The sequence below is a fragment of the Mesoplodon bidens genome, assembly GCF_964165515.1.
Source record: "Mesoplodon bidens genome assembly, chromosome: 10".
In the NCBI taxonomy this organism is placed as follows: Eukaryota; Metazoa; Chordata; class Mammalia; order Artiodactyla; family Ziphiidae; genus Mesoplodon; species Mesoplodon bidens.
Genome location: NC_138172.1, coordinates 18,237,483 through 18,253,296, shown reverse-complemented (window position 1 = coordinate 18,253,296; position 15,814 = coordinate 18,237,483). Strand labels below are relative to the sequence as shown.

General features: G+C 44.6%; 1 protein-coding gene across 1 annotated transcript in view; it reads left to right on the top strand.

The window, feature by feature from the left end:
• Positions 1-4,070: 4,070 nt before the first annotated feature.
• Positions 4,071-15,814, top strand: part of GXYLT2 (glucoside xylosyltransferase 2) — an 82,945-nt gene continuing 71,201 nt past the window's right edge. The window contains exon 1 of the mRNA XM_081247669.1: positions 4,071-4,361. Within this exon, the coding sequence (XP_081103795.1) occupies positions 4,087-4,361 (275 nt within the window). The 5' untranslated portion in view covers positions 4,071-4,086. The remainder of the gene's footprint in view (positions 4,362-15,814) is intronic.

Genomic DNA, 15,814 nt, shown 5'->3' with positions numbered 1-15,814 from the left:
GCCTCCTCCACCATCAACACCTCAGCACCAGAGGGATACATTTGTTCAATTGAAGAATATGCATTGACACATCATTATCACCCAAAGTCCACATCCAACTGTGTGGATGCACTACAATTTATTGATCCATCACCTGCTGAGGGACACCTTGGTTGTCTCCAAGTTTTCACAATTACTATTAAAGCTGCTGTACGAATTACTAATAACTAATTAGTAATAACCTGCACTGAAGTGCAGGCTATTGTATAGATATAAGTTTTCAGCTACTTCGAATAAATATCAAGGAGTGTGACTGCTGGTTGTATGGTTAAGGGTGTGTTTCATTGTGTAAGAAACCACCAAACTGTCTGTACCATTTTGCATTCCCACCAGCAATGCATGAGAGTCCCTGTTGGTCCCCATCCTCATCAGCATTTGGTGGTGTCAGGGTACCAGATTTTGGCCATTCTGACAGGTGTGTAGTGGTATCTCACTGTTTTTTTTTTTTAATATTTATTTATTTATTTGGCTGTGCCAGGTCTTAGTTGTGTCACATGGGATCTTCACTGCGGCATGCGGGGTCTTTAGCTGTGGCATGCAAGATCTTTTTTTAGTTGCAGCATGCAAACTCTTAGTTGTGGGAGGTGGGATCTAGTTCCCTGACCAGGGATCGAACCTGGGCCCCCTGCATTGGGAGTGCAGAGCGTTAGCCACTGGACCATCCTGGTGACAGAACGTGGAGCATCTTTTCATTCGCTTACTGGCCATCTGTATATCACCTGTGGTGAAGCATCTATTAAGGTCTTTGGCCCATTTTTAAATCAGGTTGTTTGTTTTCTTATTGTTAAGTTTTAAGAGTTCTTTGCACGTTTTGCATAACAGTCTTTTGTCAGATGTGTCTTTTGCAAATATTTTCTTCCAGTCTGTAGCTTGTTTTCCGAATCTCTTGACTTTTGTCTTTCACAGAACAGAAGTTTTTAATTATAATAAAATCCAGCTTATCAATCATTTCTTTCATGGATTGTGCCTTGCGTATTATATCTAATAATTTGTTGCCATCCTGGAAGAGTTGTAAGCAAAGGAGAAATAGGATTCAGTTTATGTTTTTAAAAGATTATTCTGGTTTAAGGATTGGAAGAAGCCATGGGAAAAAGCAAGGAGATCAATTAGAAAGTTTCTAGGCCATAGAAGAGCCACTTCATATAATTCAGAGTCGTGGGGGATGGAGTGGGAATAACTTATGTGAAATACTGTGGGAACAAGGCCATTAGGAATTGGGCAGGGTTTGATCTTGTCAAGCAAACACTATTGACAATTCAGGAGAGAAGTGGATAGATGTCGATTATGTCTTGGGGGCAGAGTCAACAGAACTTGCTGACTCTTTGGGTATGGGAGGTGAGGGAAGCAGCCTTCTAAAACAGCTCTCAGTAATCCTGGTATGCAGGCCCTTGTGTAATCCTCTCCACCTGAGTGCAGAATGAATTTAATGCCTTGCTTCCAACAAGGAGAAGATGGCATAGTGATGGGATGTCACTTCCAAAAATAGATAATAAAAAACTGTTACCTCTGTCTTGATGGCATTCTCTCTCTGGCTCTTCTGATGTACTTATTCTGATAGAGCCACCTGGCAAGGCACTGAGGGCAGCCTCTGACCAAGAGCCAGCAAGGACCAGAAACCCTCAGTCCAATGAACTGAAACCCTTCTGACGACCATGTGAGTGAGCTTGGGAGCAGATCCTTCCCCAGTTGAGCCTTCAGATGAGACCACCACCCCCAGGCCAACACTTTGATTACAGCCTTTTGAGAGCCTGTGAAGCAGAAGACCCAGCTAAACCATGCTGGATTCTTGACCCACAGAAAGCATGAGGTTGTATGTGTATTATCTTAAGCCACCACACTTGGGGTAGTTTGTTATGCAACAACAGATAACTAACACAGGAGGTGAGAGGAAACAGAGAAGCCAAGGATGGTTCCCACCTAATTTCTGGCTTGAGCAACTGAGTATCTAGACAAGGGGAGAAACAGATTTCTGGGGTAGGGGGACAAATACACAAGCATTTGGTATATTTGACATCCAAGTGACAAATGGGATGAGTCATAGATATGGTATCTGGAATCTTTTTTCCATGATGTTAGATATCAGAATAGTAACCAAAACATGAATTTGGACTTAGGGGAAAGAGATGAATCAGGCCTTTCCTTTGTTTCAGCAAGGTTAAAGAAAACAGAGTCCTCTGTTTGGTCAAACCTAGTTGTTCCAAGTTCTACTTTGGTGTTTGAGGCCAAAACCTTAGCTGCTAGCCAAGTGTTACTTTGCCTTATTTTATTCTTATTGCATGTGTCTCCTTGAGGAAGAGAGGAAGTGGCAAGACAGAGTTTGGGAATTCTTGCTTCACTGGGCCACATACTAACATAATAGTGGCCATTTCTAAACTTGGAAGGCCTGAACACCAGGCTTTAGCCTAGCCCAGTGTTTCTCCACAGTGCCCCCATGTTGGCAGTTGGCCCAGGACAATTCTTTGTGCTGCTGGAGTGTCCTGAGCATTGTGGGAGGTCCAGTATGTGCCAGTAGAACTTGCCAGTTATTGTGACAACCCAAAACATCCTTCCCACAATTCCAAATGCATCCTAGCAGGACGATACCTCACCCTCAGCGGAAATCGATGGATTTTTTTGTGCTCGTTCACCTGCAACATCTGCTGTGCACACCATGAGCCTGCATCCTGCCATCTCTTAGGTGCCTACTTGGCCAGAGGTTCCAGGTGTTTAAATATTCTCATTCCTAGAACTTTAAATACAATGGGATCTCAAAGAATTCAAATGTAATGCTAATATGAGAACCATTCGGAATATAACTGAATTTTAGACGATTTATAAGGAAACATGGAATCTTGTAGAATCTCAGGGACATTGTCATAACTGCTGTTCCTTGTCCCATGGCCAAGCAGAAAAGAGAGATAATAGAACGTTGGCTGTCAGTTCATGGTGAATAATAAGAGGAGGTGTCCTCGTGCTTCACATTTATGATTGGGGATGCCCTGGAAGAAGAGTTGGGAAACTCTGGAAACTTGATCTGGTGATTGTGGCTGTTAAAGTCTCAGAAGAATTCATTTCTACACTGGCTTGTGAATATTACTCTATACCAAATCTATGTCAGAAAGAAAAAATGTGCATTTATGTATATATGACTAGCTCTGTTTTATTGTACTAATTATCACAGAGCTTTTTTGGGCACCAATTGTGAGCCAGGCATTGTGCGAGTTTCTTCGAATGCTTTGTTTAATGTAATGTCCACACAACCAACGGCTCTGCGGAGAGCAGCAATACAATCCCAGTTTGCATGTAAGGGAATTAAGGCTCAAGAAATTTGTGCCACTTGCTCATGATCACCTAGCCTAGATCATGAGCGGCAGAGTCAGATTTCAAACCCAAACTCTAGAATTCACTCTGTAACTTGTTTAGACAACGTGGATCTGGAGTGGTTATCCTACAGGTACCCACCAAGTGCCAGGCCCTGCATTGGGAAAACAGGACAGAGATGTCCCTGCCTGATTGGATGTATGGGTAGGTGCACGAGTGCGTGGATAGATGGGTAAAAGTAAATGATGGGGCAAATGCATGGAATAATGAGAGAATCCGATGAAGAGAAGATGGAATGGGAGAGTAAGTGAATGAGTGACGGAATTGAAGTAAACGAGGGAATGGAACGGAGTGGGAGACAATGAATGAATGAACGAATGAATGAGTGAATGAATGGATGAATGAGGAGGTGAGAGGTTTTTAGGCTGCCCTACCCGAAGACGGAGCGCCTGGCGGCTGGCGGGTGGGCGGACGGACGGGCGGCTACTCCACACAGTACGGTAGGCGCGGGCTGCCCCTCCTCGGCCTGGCTCACGCCTCCCCCTCCCTCCCCTTCTTCCTCCTCCGTCGCGCGCCCGCTCGCCTGTCGGCCGCCCGGACCCCAGTCCCCGGCGGGCGGGCTGAGGAGGCGGCCGTCGCGCGCCGCTGCCCTCGCCCCGCCGCCGCCGCCGCCCGGCGCGCCGCGATGCGCAGAGGGGCCGCGCCGCCCAGGGGCCGCCGCCGCCGCCGCCGCCGCCGCGCCGCACCATGAAGCTCCGCAACAAGGCGGCGGCGCTGCTCCTGCTCGCGCTGGCCGCGCTCCTGCTCGCGGGGCTGTCCCTGCGCGCCCGCCGCGCCGCACACCCCGCGCCGCTCGCTCGCCCCGCGTCCGACCCGCCGCGCCGCCCCGCGCCGGCCCCCGCGCGCCTCCCGGGCCCGGGTGCCCTCCCGGGGGCCGGCCAGAGCGCTCGCCGGCGCCGGCCTCCGCGTCCGCGCCCCCGAGCCAGCCGTCGGGGCGCCGCGAGCCTGAAGAAGTTGGCGAGGTGAGTCGTGGCAGCCCCAGAATCCCATCCGCGGACCCGTGTCTCCCTCCTTCCACCCGTGTCCGGTCCAAGGGAGGCTGTGGGCTGGAGGGACAAACTCCAAGTTCACCCACGGGCTGCCCACTTTTATTTCTTTCCCGACTAGAAATGAAAAACCGTCTTCGTGGAGTCCTGTTAACAGCGCAGTGCTGGTCATCAACGTACCTTTTGAAAAGAGAAGTGTCAGGGAAAGTGGTCTGCATGGTACATTTTTAACTGTCAGGGCAAAGGTTTTTTTTTTTTTTTTTTGCATTCTTGCAAACATGCTCCCTTTGTCGAATTTCTCAAAAGCCATCACGATTTAAGAATGCTTTATCTAACTCTCATGTTTCACTGGAGAATTTCTACCCAAAACTTAGATCTGATTGAGGTAGAAAAGTTAGATGTTTACTAAGCACTGGCTGCCTCTCTCTGAACCGCGAATCTCCCCCTGTGCTTAGAACAGAAGAGGCGCTCGACCTGAGTGTACTAAGAAGTGTTCTCCTTGGAAGCGTGGGGCTTTCCCTGTTCCTCCTTTTTCAGACTCATGTGTGGTCAGAGCCCTGCAAGGAAAACATCTTAGCCTTCGACATTCTGTTTGATATCCTCTTTATCTGCACAGAGCTTAACCCGCCACAGCTTTTCATCTTTGGCTTTAGGGTTGCTGGAACACCCGCAGGTTAGGGATTTGCGTTCATTTCCTTTGTTGTGGAGAGCTTTTTAACAATCCCCTTGTCTTGTAGCCCTCTGTTTCCTCTACCCTTTGGAGACTGTTGATGTTTCTAACTGCCAGTTGCAACGTCCACATTTGCTGGGCTCCTTAATTACTCGAAACGAGTGGAAGACTTCTTTTTCACCGTAATGACTAAATTTGGTTTGGCGTTTTTACTGTAAGTGAGAGAAAAGTCAGGAAACCTAGTAAGTAGCTGTGTCAGCTTTTGTTTCTCTTCTCCCTGGTAAGAAATGTACAGATGGGTATGGACAAGTTTTAGGGGAAAAAACCCCAGTGATGTATAGAATTGCTTTTAAGTCTATTTAGAACCATTTACAATCTCTTATGGATGTATTCACTCTTTAAAATAAGGATATTTCTGTTAGGAAGTTAATCGGGTTTTCCCTCTTATGTACTGAGGTTTCTTGTAATGGATTCTATCATGGTTTAACTACAAAGTTGCTATGATTTGTAAGTTGATGGGACAACTTGGAAGATAATTAGAATGGACACCATTTATCACAGCTAACTTTTTACGAGGCATAGTGTTAACCACAGTACATTAAAATAGTCATTATTAACACTAACGTTACGTTCATTAACTACGCCATCTGCACCATAACCCTAGATAGTGGTTCTCCTGGCATTCTCTTTGAACCAGCAGCACCAGAGTTACCTGGGGCTTTGTTGGAAATACTGAGTCTCACCCCTCTCCTCCTCCACCCAGGCCCACGAAATCAAAAATCAAGAGGTTGAGTTCAGTAGTATGTGTTTTAACAAGCCCTCCTCTTGTTTCTGATGCACACCAAACTTTGAGAGCCTGCTCTGTGAAGTAAGCACTAATATTATTTCCATTTTACAGATGAGGAAAATATTACACAAGGTTTAGCAATTTGTCCAAGGTTCCATGGTGAGGATAAAGATCCCAGCAGTCCTGATACAGGTTGAGCCCTTTCGTACTAATGCAGATGTCATACACTAGGCTTGCCTGCATTCATAATTTTCCTGAAATTTTTCTGAAGAAACATCATAGATTTTTGGAACTGTCTTCATCCTTCAAGGTGTTGGGAACATTGGGGCAGCATCTTCTTGTCTCTGTCTGAACAAATTGGCTCTGACTCAGAAGAGATCATGAACAGAATCCAAATGGTTGTTTTCGGGAAGGACTATTTCCATGAGCAACAGTATCTCCTGAAGCCATTTTTCTTCTAATCGTATCTCTTAGATTATCATGGAAATCATGAGCAACACCATAAGAATAAAGAACAACATTTTCAAACTCAGGAAAGAGGAAAAAACAAAAAGAGCCACAGGAAGTCTCAGGCTCGAATGCATAAACATGAAAGTCTAGCGTCCTCTGGCGAAGTTGACATTTTCAGGGACTTATTAATGTTTCTTTTGCTACCTGGACAGAAATAGCGACAGCACTAAGGGAGCAGGAGGAAAGATCTCTGCATGGACGCCTTTGTTTCTTTCCTAATCCTGCCTGGGTTAAATTTTTGTGGTTTAGGAGGAATTTCATTTTAGGGAGGGAAAAGAAAGCCTCATGTTTTCAGAAAATGAGCGCTTTAATCTCTTTACATGGCTAGAATCCAGAAGAGACGAAGGCTATGTACGTGATCTTGTATCTCGAGCCTGGGCAGTAGTCGGCAGCAAGCGTGGAGTTGGGTGGGACCCAGTCCACCACCTGCTGACCATCCTCAGACCAGGCTGCACTGCTCCCCCCGGGGTCCTGGTGTAAGTGAAATCCTGCCACGTCAGCACGGCAAGCATGGCACTTTCCTTCCACATCTTGTTTTCATTTTGGAGAAGTTTCCAGGGACTTGCCTAGTTAGCAGGCAGACCCTACAATTTTATAACTAGTCATTTGTATGCAGTCTGTCCTGTGGTGGGCTCTCCTTTCTATAAATATAAAGCTGGGAGGTAAGGTCTGAGTTTTAGGTCAAGGGTGGGATCTGAAAACGTACACCACACTATAAGTAGCCATTCCAGTGCACAAGAGAAATGAAATCTTCCTTCTATTTTGTTTTTTTTTTTGGTGATTTAGACCTGGCTGACTTCCAAAACAAATTTGAGACGACTAACAGTAACAGAGACATATACAATAAGGCCATTGAAGTACTTATGAAACATGAAAAGTCATAAAGAGGAGTGGGAAAGAAGTACTTTTTGTCAAAAACTAAGGCCACTGTTTTTTTTTTAATTACTAATTTTTCCAAATCTGAATTCTATTTATTTTTAATTTTTGCTGCGTTGGGTCTTCGTTGCTGCACGCGGGCTTTCTCTAGTTGCGGCAAGCAGGGGCTGCTCTTTGTTGAGGTGCGTGGGCTTCTCACTGCGGTGGCTTCTCTAGTTGCGGAGCACAGGCTCTAGAAACGCGGGCTTCAGCAGTTGTGGCTCGCGGGCTCTAGAGCGCAGGCTCAGTAGTTGTGGCGCACGGGCTTAGTTGCTCCGCGGCATGTGGGATCTTCCCGGCCCAGGGCTCGAACCCATGTCCCCTGCATTGGCAGGCATATTCTTAACCACTGAGGCCACTGTTGTTATGAGGATTAAGTGTTCAATTTAGCTCTAACGGGGCTTCACTGGTGGCGCAGTGGAAAACCCGCGTGCAGCAGCGAAGACCCAATGCAGCCAATAAATAAATAAATAAATAAATTTATTAAAAAAAAAATTTTAGCTCTAACCTTCCTGGCAGCCATGTCAAAAAGGGAACGATGATGGGCTGCCTTATTTTCTTTGAATGATAAGGGGAAAAGTTTATCAAGAGGGATCATTTATTCTTCATGGAACTGAATTCTAAAATGAGAATTTTACATTAGTATAGACTTCGGATTTCAGAAGTCTATCTCTCCAGCTTGCTTCTGAAAACTCCTCTTTGAGCCTACATACGGAAGAGGAAGTTGAATATAACTGCCCATCTGTGTGATAGGAAAAAGAATTTGGCATCTGGAGTCCAGAGGATTGGGTTCTAGTCCTGAGCCATTTCACCCTAATTTGCTTATCTGTAAACGAGTGGGTCGATCTACAAGTTTTCTAAGATCTCTTCCAGCTCTGACATTTGATGGTCCTGTGATGAGATCAACAAGTTCAGCTGCAAAGTCCCAGCAATGACTGTTGCTTAGCCCTTTGTGCCATCTCTTGCAAAATCACTGTTTCTCATTTACTGGCTGTAGCCTAGAGCTCCAACTGATTAGTCAGCCTCAACCCCCTCCTGAGCTTTATTCTTTGTCTCTGTGTTAGCCTGGCTATTGCTGTTTTCTCTTAAAATATGGCTTCTAAGGGAGAGTTAGGCTACCTCTGTCATTTTATTCCACAGTCATTCAGCAAATGTTTATTGCACATGTATCCTGGGGCAGGTACTCAGTGTGCAATGGTGAATGGAGTTGCTTCCCTCCCAGAATTTGGGGGAGGGGGGAGGGGAGACAATACAGAAACAGATTACACACTTGGCAGCCTCTGGAGCTGCCCCGAGAGGAAGCGTGTGTATTTGCTCATCAAGAGACAGCACTTCCTGCAGTTCTCTTTGGTCTCTGAGATAAGTCTTCTCAGAGGGTTCAAGCCTGAATTAATGTCTCACTAAAGAGGGATGATGTTATACAGCAAAAAGTCAAGTCTGTGGCCATCCTATAATTAGCTGGTTGCCCCAGAACACATTACAGATCTCTAGATCTTGGGGACCATCTATGATATTTTGTCACTGTGATTCCTGATTCTTGTCCAATTCATTTTTGTTGATTGGTCCATGAGACCCCTCTTTCACCCTCTCCGTGTATTCAGTTAGTAAGCCCTCTTGGTTTTATCCCCAAATATAACCCCAATCCCACTATATCTACCACTTCCATGCTACCACTGAGCTAAACACCATAGTTTGACACACGGACTACGGTAGCTTCTCTCTGGCTTGGGGTTTCCACTCTAGCGCCCTCTACAGTCCATTTTCTATACAGCTGCTGGAATAATCTTAAATATGTAACTGGGTCACTTTGCTGGTTCCAGTGCCTAACTTCCCATCATACAGAGTAAAATTCAATTTCTTAGTGTGGCCTTTGAACCCTTGTTTGATTTCAGCCCATTTAGCTGTCTGACCTCATGTCCTACCCTTCCCCACTTCACTCACTCTGCTTCAGCCACGCTGGCCTTCAAATGCACTCATTCCTACCCCAGCACTGTTTACTTTTTCCTGTGGTGGAATGTTCTTTGCTCACATCCTTGTGTGGCTAGCTCCCTCATTTCTTTCAGGTCTGCTTTCAGATTCTGTCCTCAGCGGGATCTTCCCAGCTGCCCTAGGAAAAAGGACCCTGGCCATCATCTTCTACCACCTTACTCTTATTTCGTATTTTTTTTTAAATAGCACTCATCATTGTATGAAAATCCTACTTTGTTTGCTGCTCCCCCCTTCATGCACACTTCATCTCTTATTAATCAATGTACCACTGGCACCTAGAACAGAGATGATTTCACAGTAGGTACTCAATAAATATTTGTCAAATGAGCTAATGAATGAGTAAATGCAGCAACACCCCCTTGTGCCAGCACTATATTGTTACTAAGACTTTACTTATATTATTAAGTTACATGTTATCTAATAATATTCAAAACAATCTTACACCCTTTAGGAAAATAGCAAGGGTCTCTAATAGTAACATCCTTCCGGGCTTCCCTGGTGGCGCAGTGGTTGAGAGTCCGCCTGCCGATGCAGGGCAGGCGGGTTCGTGCCCCGGTCTGGGAGGATCCCACATGCCGCGGAGCGGCTGGGCCGTGAGCCATGGCCGCTGAGCCCGCGCGTCCGGAGCCTGTGCTCCGCAACGGGAGAGGCCACAGCGGTGAGACGCCCGCGTACCGCAAAAAAAAAAAAAAAAAAAAAAAATAGTAACATCCTTCCAAGAGAGGGAATGTTTTTCTTTTTAAGAGGTTTTATTTTTTAGAACAAATTTGTGGAAAAATTGGGGAGTATGTAGTACAGAGAGTTACCATCTACCCTGTACCCAATTTCCTCTCTGATTAAAAGCTTACACTGGTATAATACATATGTTATCATTTATCAAGTAATAGTGATACATTATTACTAATGTTTAATGTATTTAGATTTCCTTAGTTTTTACTTAGTGCTCTTTTTCTGTTCCAGGATTCTATCCATGACACCACAGTACATTTAGTTGTCATGTCTCTTTAAGCTCCCCTTGGCTGTGAGAGTTTCTCAGACTTCCCTTGTTTTTGATGACCTTGTGAGTTTTGAAGAGCACTGGTCAGATATTTTATAAGATATTCCACTGTTGGAATGTGTCTCATGTTTTACTCATGGTGCTAACTGGGGTTATGGGTTATCTGGAGGCAGACCGTAGAGGTAAAGTGCCATTTTCATCACGTCTTATCAAGTGCGTATACTATCGACATGATTTAACGTTGACCTTGGTCACTGGCTGAGCTAGTGTTTGTCAGCTTTCTCCACTCTAGACTTACTCTTTCCGCCCTCACTATACTCTACTCTTTAGAGGGAAGTCACTGTGCACAACTCCCACCTAAGGAATGAGGAGTTATGTTCCCCCTCCTTGAGGGCGGAGTGTCTCTATATAATTAATCTGAAATTCTTTTGTGTGGGAGATGTTGTGTTTCTTCTCCCCCCTTTATTATTCAGTCATAAATCAGGATGGACTTGTAGATATTGATTTTGTGCTTTGAGTTACAGTCCAGTATGACTTTATTTTGTTGCTGAAATTGTTTCCGTCTGGTGATGAGTAGCTCTTTCACTTGGCTGGTCTGCTCCTTCGGTAGACCCCCATCACTGTGTTTTGGCTTTCTGTTTTCAGTTTTGCCTTTCTGAGCACTTTTTAACTCTCTGGCGCTACAAGATGCTCCAGGCTCATCTTGCTTCTCTGGATGAGGGAGTGTTTTTATTTCCTAGAAGCGCCAGCAAAAGTTTTCTCCCACCTCATTGGCTTTGGTTGGTTTAAATGGCTCCAGTGTGGATGAGGAAATGGGACGGAATAGAGGGGTGGGATGGGATTAGCTAATTGAAGTAAACCAAGCCAGGGCCACCCCTTGAGTTAGGGATGAAGCCAAGACCACCTAAACCACTGGGGGGAGGGTGATGTAATAGACTTGTCTTTAGCTCCTGACCTCCATTCTCCCACTCCACCCCCAGTTTGACAGTGAACTGTACCTCCAGGCAATGGTCTAAGCCTGCCATGACAGTCCCATCCCTGTCATAGTGTAAACTTTATATATCCAGGGCTAAGACATAATTTCGTTTCTCTGGCAATAGTTACTGGTCTACAGGTGTTACATGACCCAAGCTGGCCCAATCAGCTCCTGATTAAGAAGGGAATGGAATAAGAAGGGAAGGACTTATTTTACATTATTGGACAAAAGACTTTGTCTTCTAGATATGAACAAGGAAATAAATAGTCCCAGTTGTCACCACGATCCTTAGAAAACCATTTTTGGCTGAAGTCATCACTCTGGGCATTAGAGTAGAGAAAGAAGGAGACTATGGGTCCTTGAGGACAGTACTGAGCCCTGGGATCCACAGATCCAGAGGCCTGCCCTATCTAGGGCCCGTCTCTTCCACGCTGGAGTTAAGGTTTCTGTTATTTGCATCCAGAATCCTCTTAACAGAACCAGATGGTTCTTTAAATCAAAACCTCAGTGCTGCTGATGGAGAGAGAGGGGAATGGCTGTAGGGGGCACACAGGAAATGAAGGTCCATCACACCCTGGAGTGGCCATTCTGTGCACCTGACTGTGTCCCAGGTGGCAGGTGATTCCGGGATAGGTTCCTAAGACAAATTAGAGCCTTTTTTTAGGGATTTAAAAAATTGGGGTCAGAGACAGCATAAGGGAAAACTGTTTCTAATGGCTGCAGCTATGTCTCTGCCAGGTGGAGGAAGCTGGTCTGCATGGAAAGTTCATGGACCCAAGATGACCTGGAGGGGTGAGAAGCAACATCCAGCAACTGGGGTGGGGGTGGGTTCTGACGTTGTTCCCAAGGTCAGCTTCTGCCCTTTGCCACTGTCCCGTCCCTGTCCTAGCTTCCATGAATTGAGTTTCTGTCACTCACCACCATAACGTCCTGACTGATGTGGATATGTAGCACCTTTAGAAAATTCCGTAAATAGTGGCCATATTGACACATCTCCCTAGAAACTCCATAGGTGAGAGTCCTTGGAAGAAAATTTGAGAACAGATTTGTTTCCTTTGGAAATACTTCTCTTCATGTTATAATTTACTGTAAGAAAATAAGAGGTAAAGTTTTATGTTATATCTATCTTGCCACCATTTAAAATATTTTTAAAAAAAAGAAAATAAGAGGCTTCACTTGAAGACGGAATTCATTTTATGTTCCCCTCCAGATCTTCCCCAGTGCTTGATTTATCTCATACGATGAAATTTCGAAAACTGCTCCCTGGGAAGAGGAGTTTCTTGACTTGATGCCTTTATTGGGAGTCCGTGATTTTTTTGGCAGCCAGGAGCGACGGTGGTGTATTTGAGGGTGATGTTTGGATGCCCCTCCCCCCGACCTCTTTTAGCAACATGGAAGACTGTCACCTTCTGGTAAAAATTCATCATGGTACAATTTAGAGTCCCAGCTTTCCATAAATAGGAGGCAATAGAGAACACATAATCTGAAGCGTGATTTCCTTTTATACAAGAGGAAACTGAGGTCCAAAGAGCTAAAATTGTAATAATGCACATAAAGCCCCAAGCACAGGGCTAGCTCATGGTGATCACTCAGCAAGTGACGTGCTGTTCTGAGTACTGTTAGTGTCCATGGCTGCTTTATTATTTAGAAACTGAATCCTAACTAGATCCAGCTGACTGGCTGTGTGGCTTTGAATGAGTCAGTGCTCCTCAGCCAATCTAGGCTTTCTCCTAAGTTCAACGAGGAAGTGAAACGATGTGAGTCAAAGGCTGGCACGGTACCTGCAACACGAGAAGGTCTCAGCAAATGTTAGCCAGAGCTAAGATGTGGATTTAGGCAGGCTTTTCCCTGGGTTGTGTCTTGAGGAAATGAAGACAGCTTCCACATATAATGAATGCTACCCTAACCCCAGTGTCCTGGTCCTTAGTAAAAGCTCGGGGAATAGATGGGACAGGACCCTTTTCACTGCCTCTGGTTGAGTTGGGCGATTGTTCCGGAGACTTTGAGACCTGGAAGTCAGGCGGTCTGTAGCTTCGGTTTCTACTCAAGGGCAGAGAACTATTGTTTCTGAGCTTAGAAAAGTAGAGGGTAAGTGAAGAGTTTTCGGGAATTAGGAGGTGTCCTCGGGCACCAAAACACAGAATTTTGTTCACAGACAGTGCTCTTCAGGGGCCTGTGTCTCTGCTTGGGCTTGAACCCTTGCTCTGCTTTTTCCTCATCCCAATTTTGTGGGAATTAAAAGGAGCCGGGTTGTCTGACCACTGGTTCCAAAGTAACAAGCCTTAGTGTTCAAGTATCAGATTTCATCCCTCAGGAGGAATGGGTTAATGGATGTCGGTGTTAATGTCTGAGAACTTTTTAAAATGTACAAACACTTCAAATCTCGTTTGCAATCATGTAGAGTATTGACACTTAAATTTTTTGCTGCTTTGCCTTGCCCATTTTGGGCATGGACATAAAATATTTGGAGGAAAATGAAGGCTTCTGATGCATCTAAGTTAATATTTAATAATAATGATGATAACAACTAATATTTAATGATGACTTAAAACATGTCAGGTACCGTATGAAGTACTTCACCACGTTATTTCATTTAATCTTCATAACAACCTAAGGGGTGGGTACTATTACTGGATAGGTCAAATTCTTTTTCATTTGGAGTGATGGAATCCCAGCTCATCAGCTGATATCACTTAATCATAAAAGGGGATTTACTAGCTCATTAAACTGTGATGTGCAAAGGAGGTAAAGCTTCAGTCATGGGTGTGTCCAGGATGTGTGACCATCTTGCCTCCATCTTTTAACTCTGCTTCCTTCTGTGTGGGCCACACTCTCAGGTCAGATTTTTCCATGTGATAGTTCCAACGGGTCTGGGCTTAAGTCCTCCTGCTTTAGTAACCTTGAAGGGGAAGACTTCATCCAGCAAGAGTCCCAGGGCTGCCTCTAACCGCCCTGGCTTGGATCACATGCATACCAAACCCCTGATGGCCGCACCTGGGGGAGGATGCTTCAGTCCATCCAAACCTCATGAACTGAGAACAGTGGTTTCCCCCGAAGAAAACTGAGGTGCTCTTACCAGAAACACCTGGAAATGGACGCTAGTAAGAAACACCAAAACCAAAAGCAAAGAGCCACTAGAATCAACAAGCCCTTTTTACAGATGGGGAAACTGAGGGTGAGAAGTAGTTAAAGTGTTTGCCCAAGATGCGACAGCCAAGTGGCAGACCTAGAATTTGAAGCCAGGTCTGTGTGCATCTAGATCCACATTGCTTACAGCCATACTGTACTTGGGAACAAATCTTGAAATTTGAAGTATTTGATGGCTTTCCAGAATCCCTTTGAAGAAGATCCCTTTGATAAAATCTCTTTTCTTTTTTTAAATTTGAAAATTGTTCGTATTTGTAAGGGAAAAAAAACAGATTATAAAAATTATCCCATTCTTTAAAAGTTTTTACATATTTATATACACACACCCACATATAGTGGTTATAACTCTGGAAGATGGTATACCAAAACGTTAACAGAGGTTATGAAGTTGGTTTGGTTACCCCTCGCCCGCCTTTGCTTGTCTGTATTTTACACTTTTTTCTGTGATAAGTATATGCATTACTTAAATATTTATAAAATAATTTAAAGTATATCAATTATCATAAAAATTTAAAATCCCTATTTGCCTGAGGCATAAGAGGATGGAAATTAGCTGGGGAGACCACTTTTCCTTCGTTTAAATTGTTAAGTCCCTTATGCTCTTTTTCAGGAAATGAGATAGAGGTGCTCATTCGCAGAATATGTAATCCTCATGCTTCTCCCTCGTATGTCACCAGACATTTATTTCAAACCAGCGCTGCTGGTCCATATTTTTAAAATCTCAATAACATCTTAATTTGAAAAGAAGAGGGAGATAGAGAAATAGAATCCCCTGTGTGTCAGCAACAATTACGGGGGGAAGAATGAAATGAGAATCAGTCCAGGCAGCATCGTAGAGTTTTGGAAGGAGAAGAATTATAAACCCATTTGTGCGTGACCTCGGCCAAGGGCGAGAGGATGGATTATGGAGGTAGAGATGGTGCAGGTGTGCCCTGCGAGTCACACCTGGCAGGGCTGTGGGTGAGGACTGAAATCCAGTCCACCTTCGGATCACTGAGTCAGGAGCTCTGAGTAGAGATAAAGGCTTCATCTGCCTGGAGGAGCTCCTTTTCTGACTCGCTTGTGTGTGACCCCAAATACAGCATCATAACTAAAAGCAGGGCTTCTTAAGTCCAGCCCCCTGAGTTTGAATCCTTGCTCTGCTACTTCCTAATCATAAAGCATGTATATGTGTACAATGATGGCTAAAAGCAGACACACACACCTAGAGACGCACAAAGTCACCAACTTTGGACATTAAACACCTACTGTGTGTTAGACCTAGACTTTGTTTAGGAACACAGCCATGTTTCAAATATCATGATCCAAACTAAATACAAACTATTAGTAATTGGATGCACTTATCAAATGATTTTATCAAGCCTCCCCCTCATGGCAGATATTTTTGGCACTGTGTCAGCACTGTTCAATGTAATGCTGGGACTTCAGGCTTTTCTGT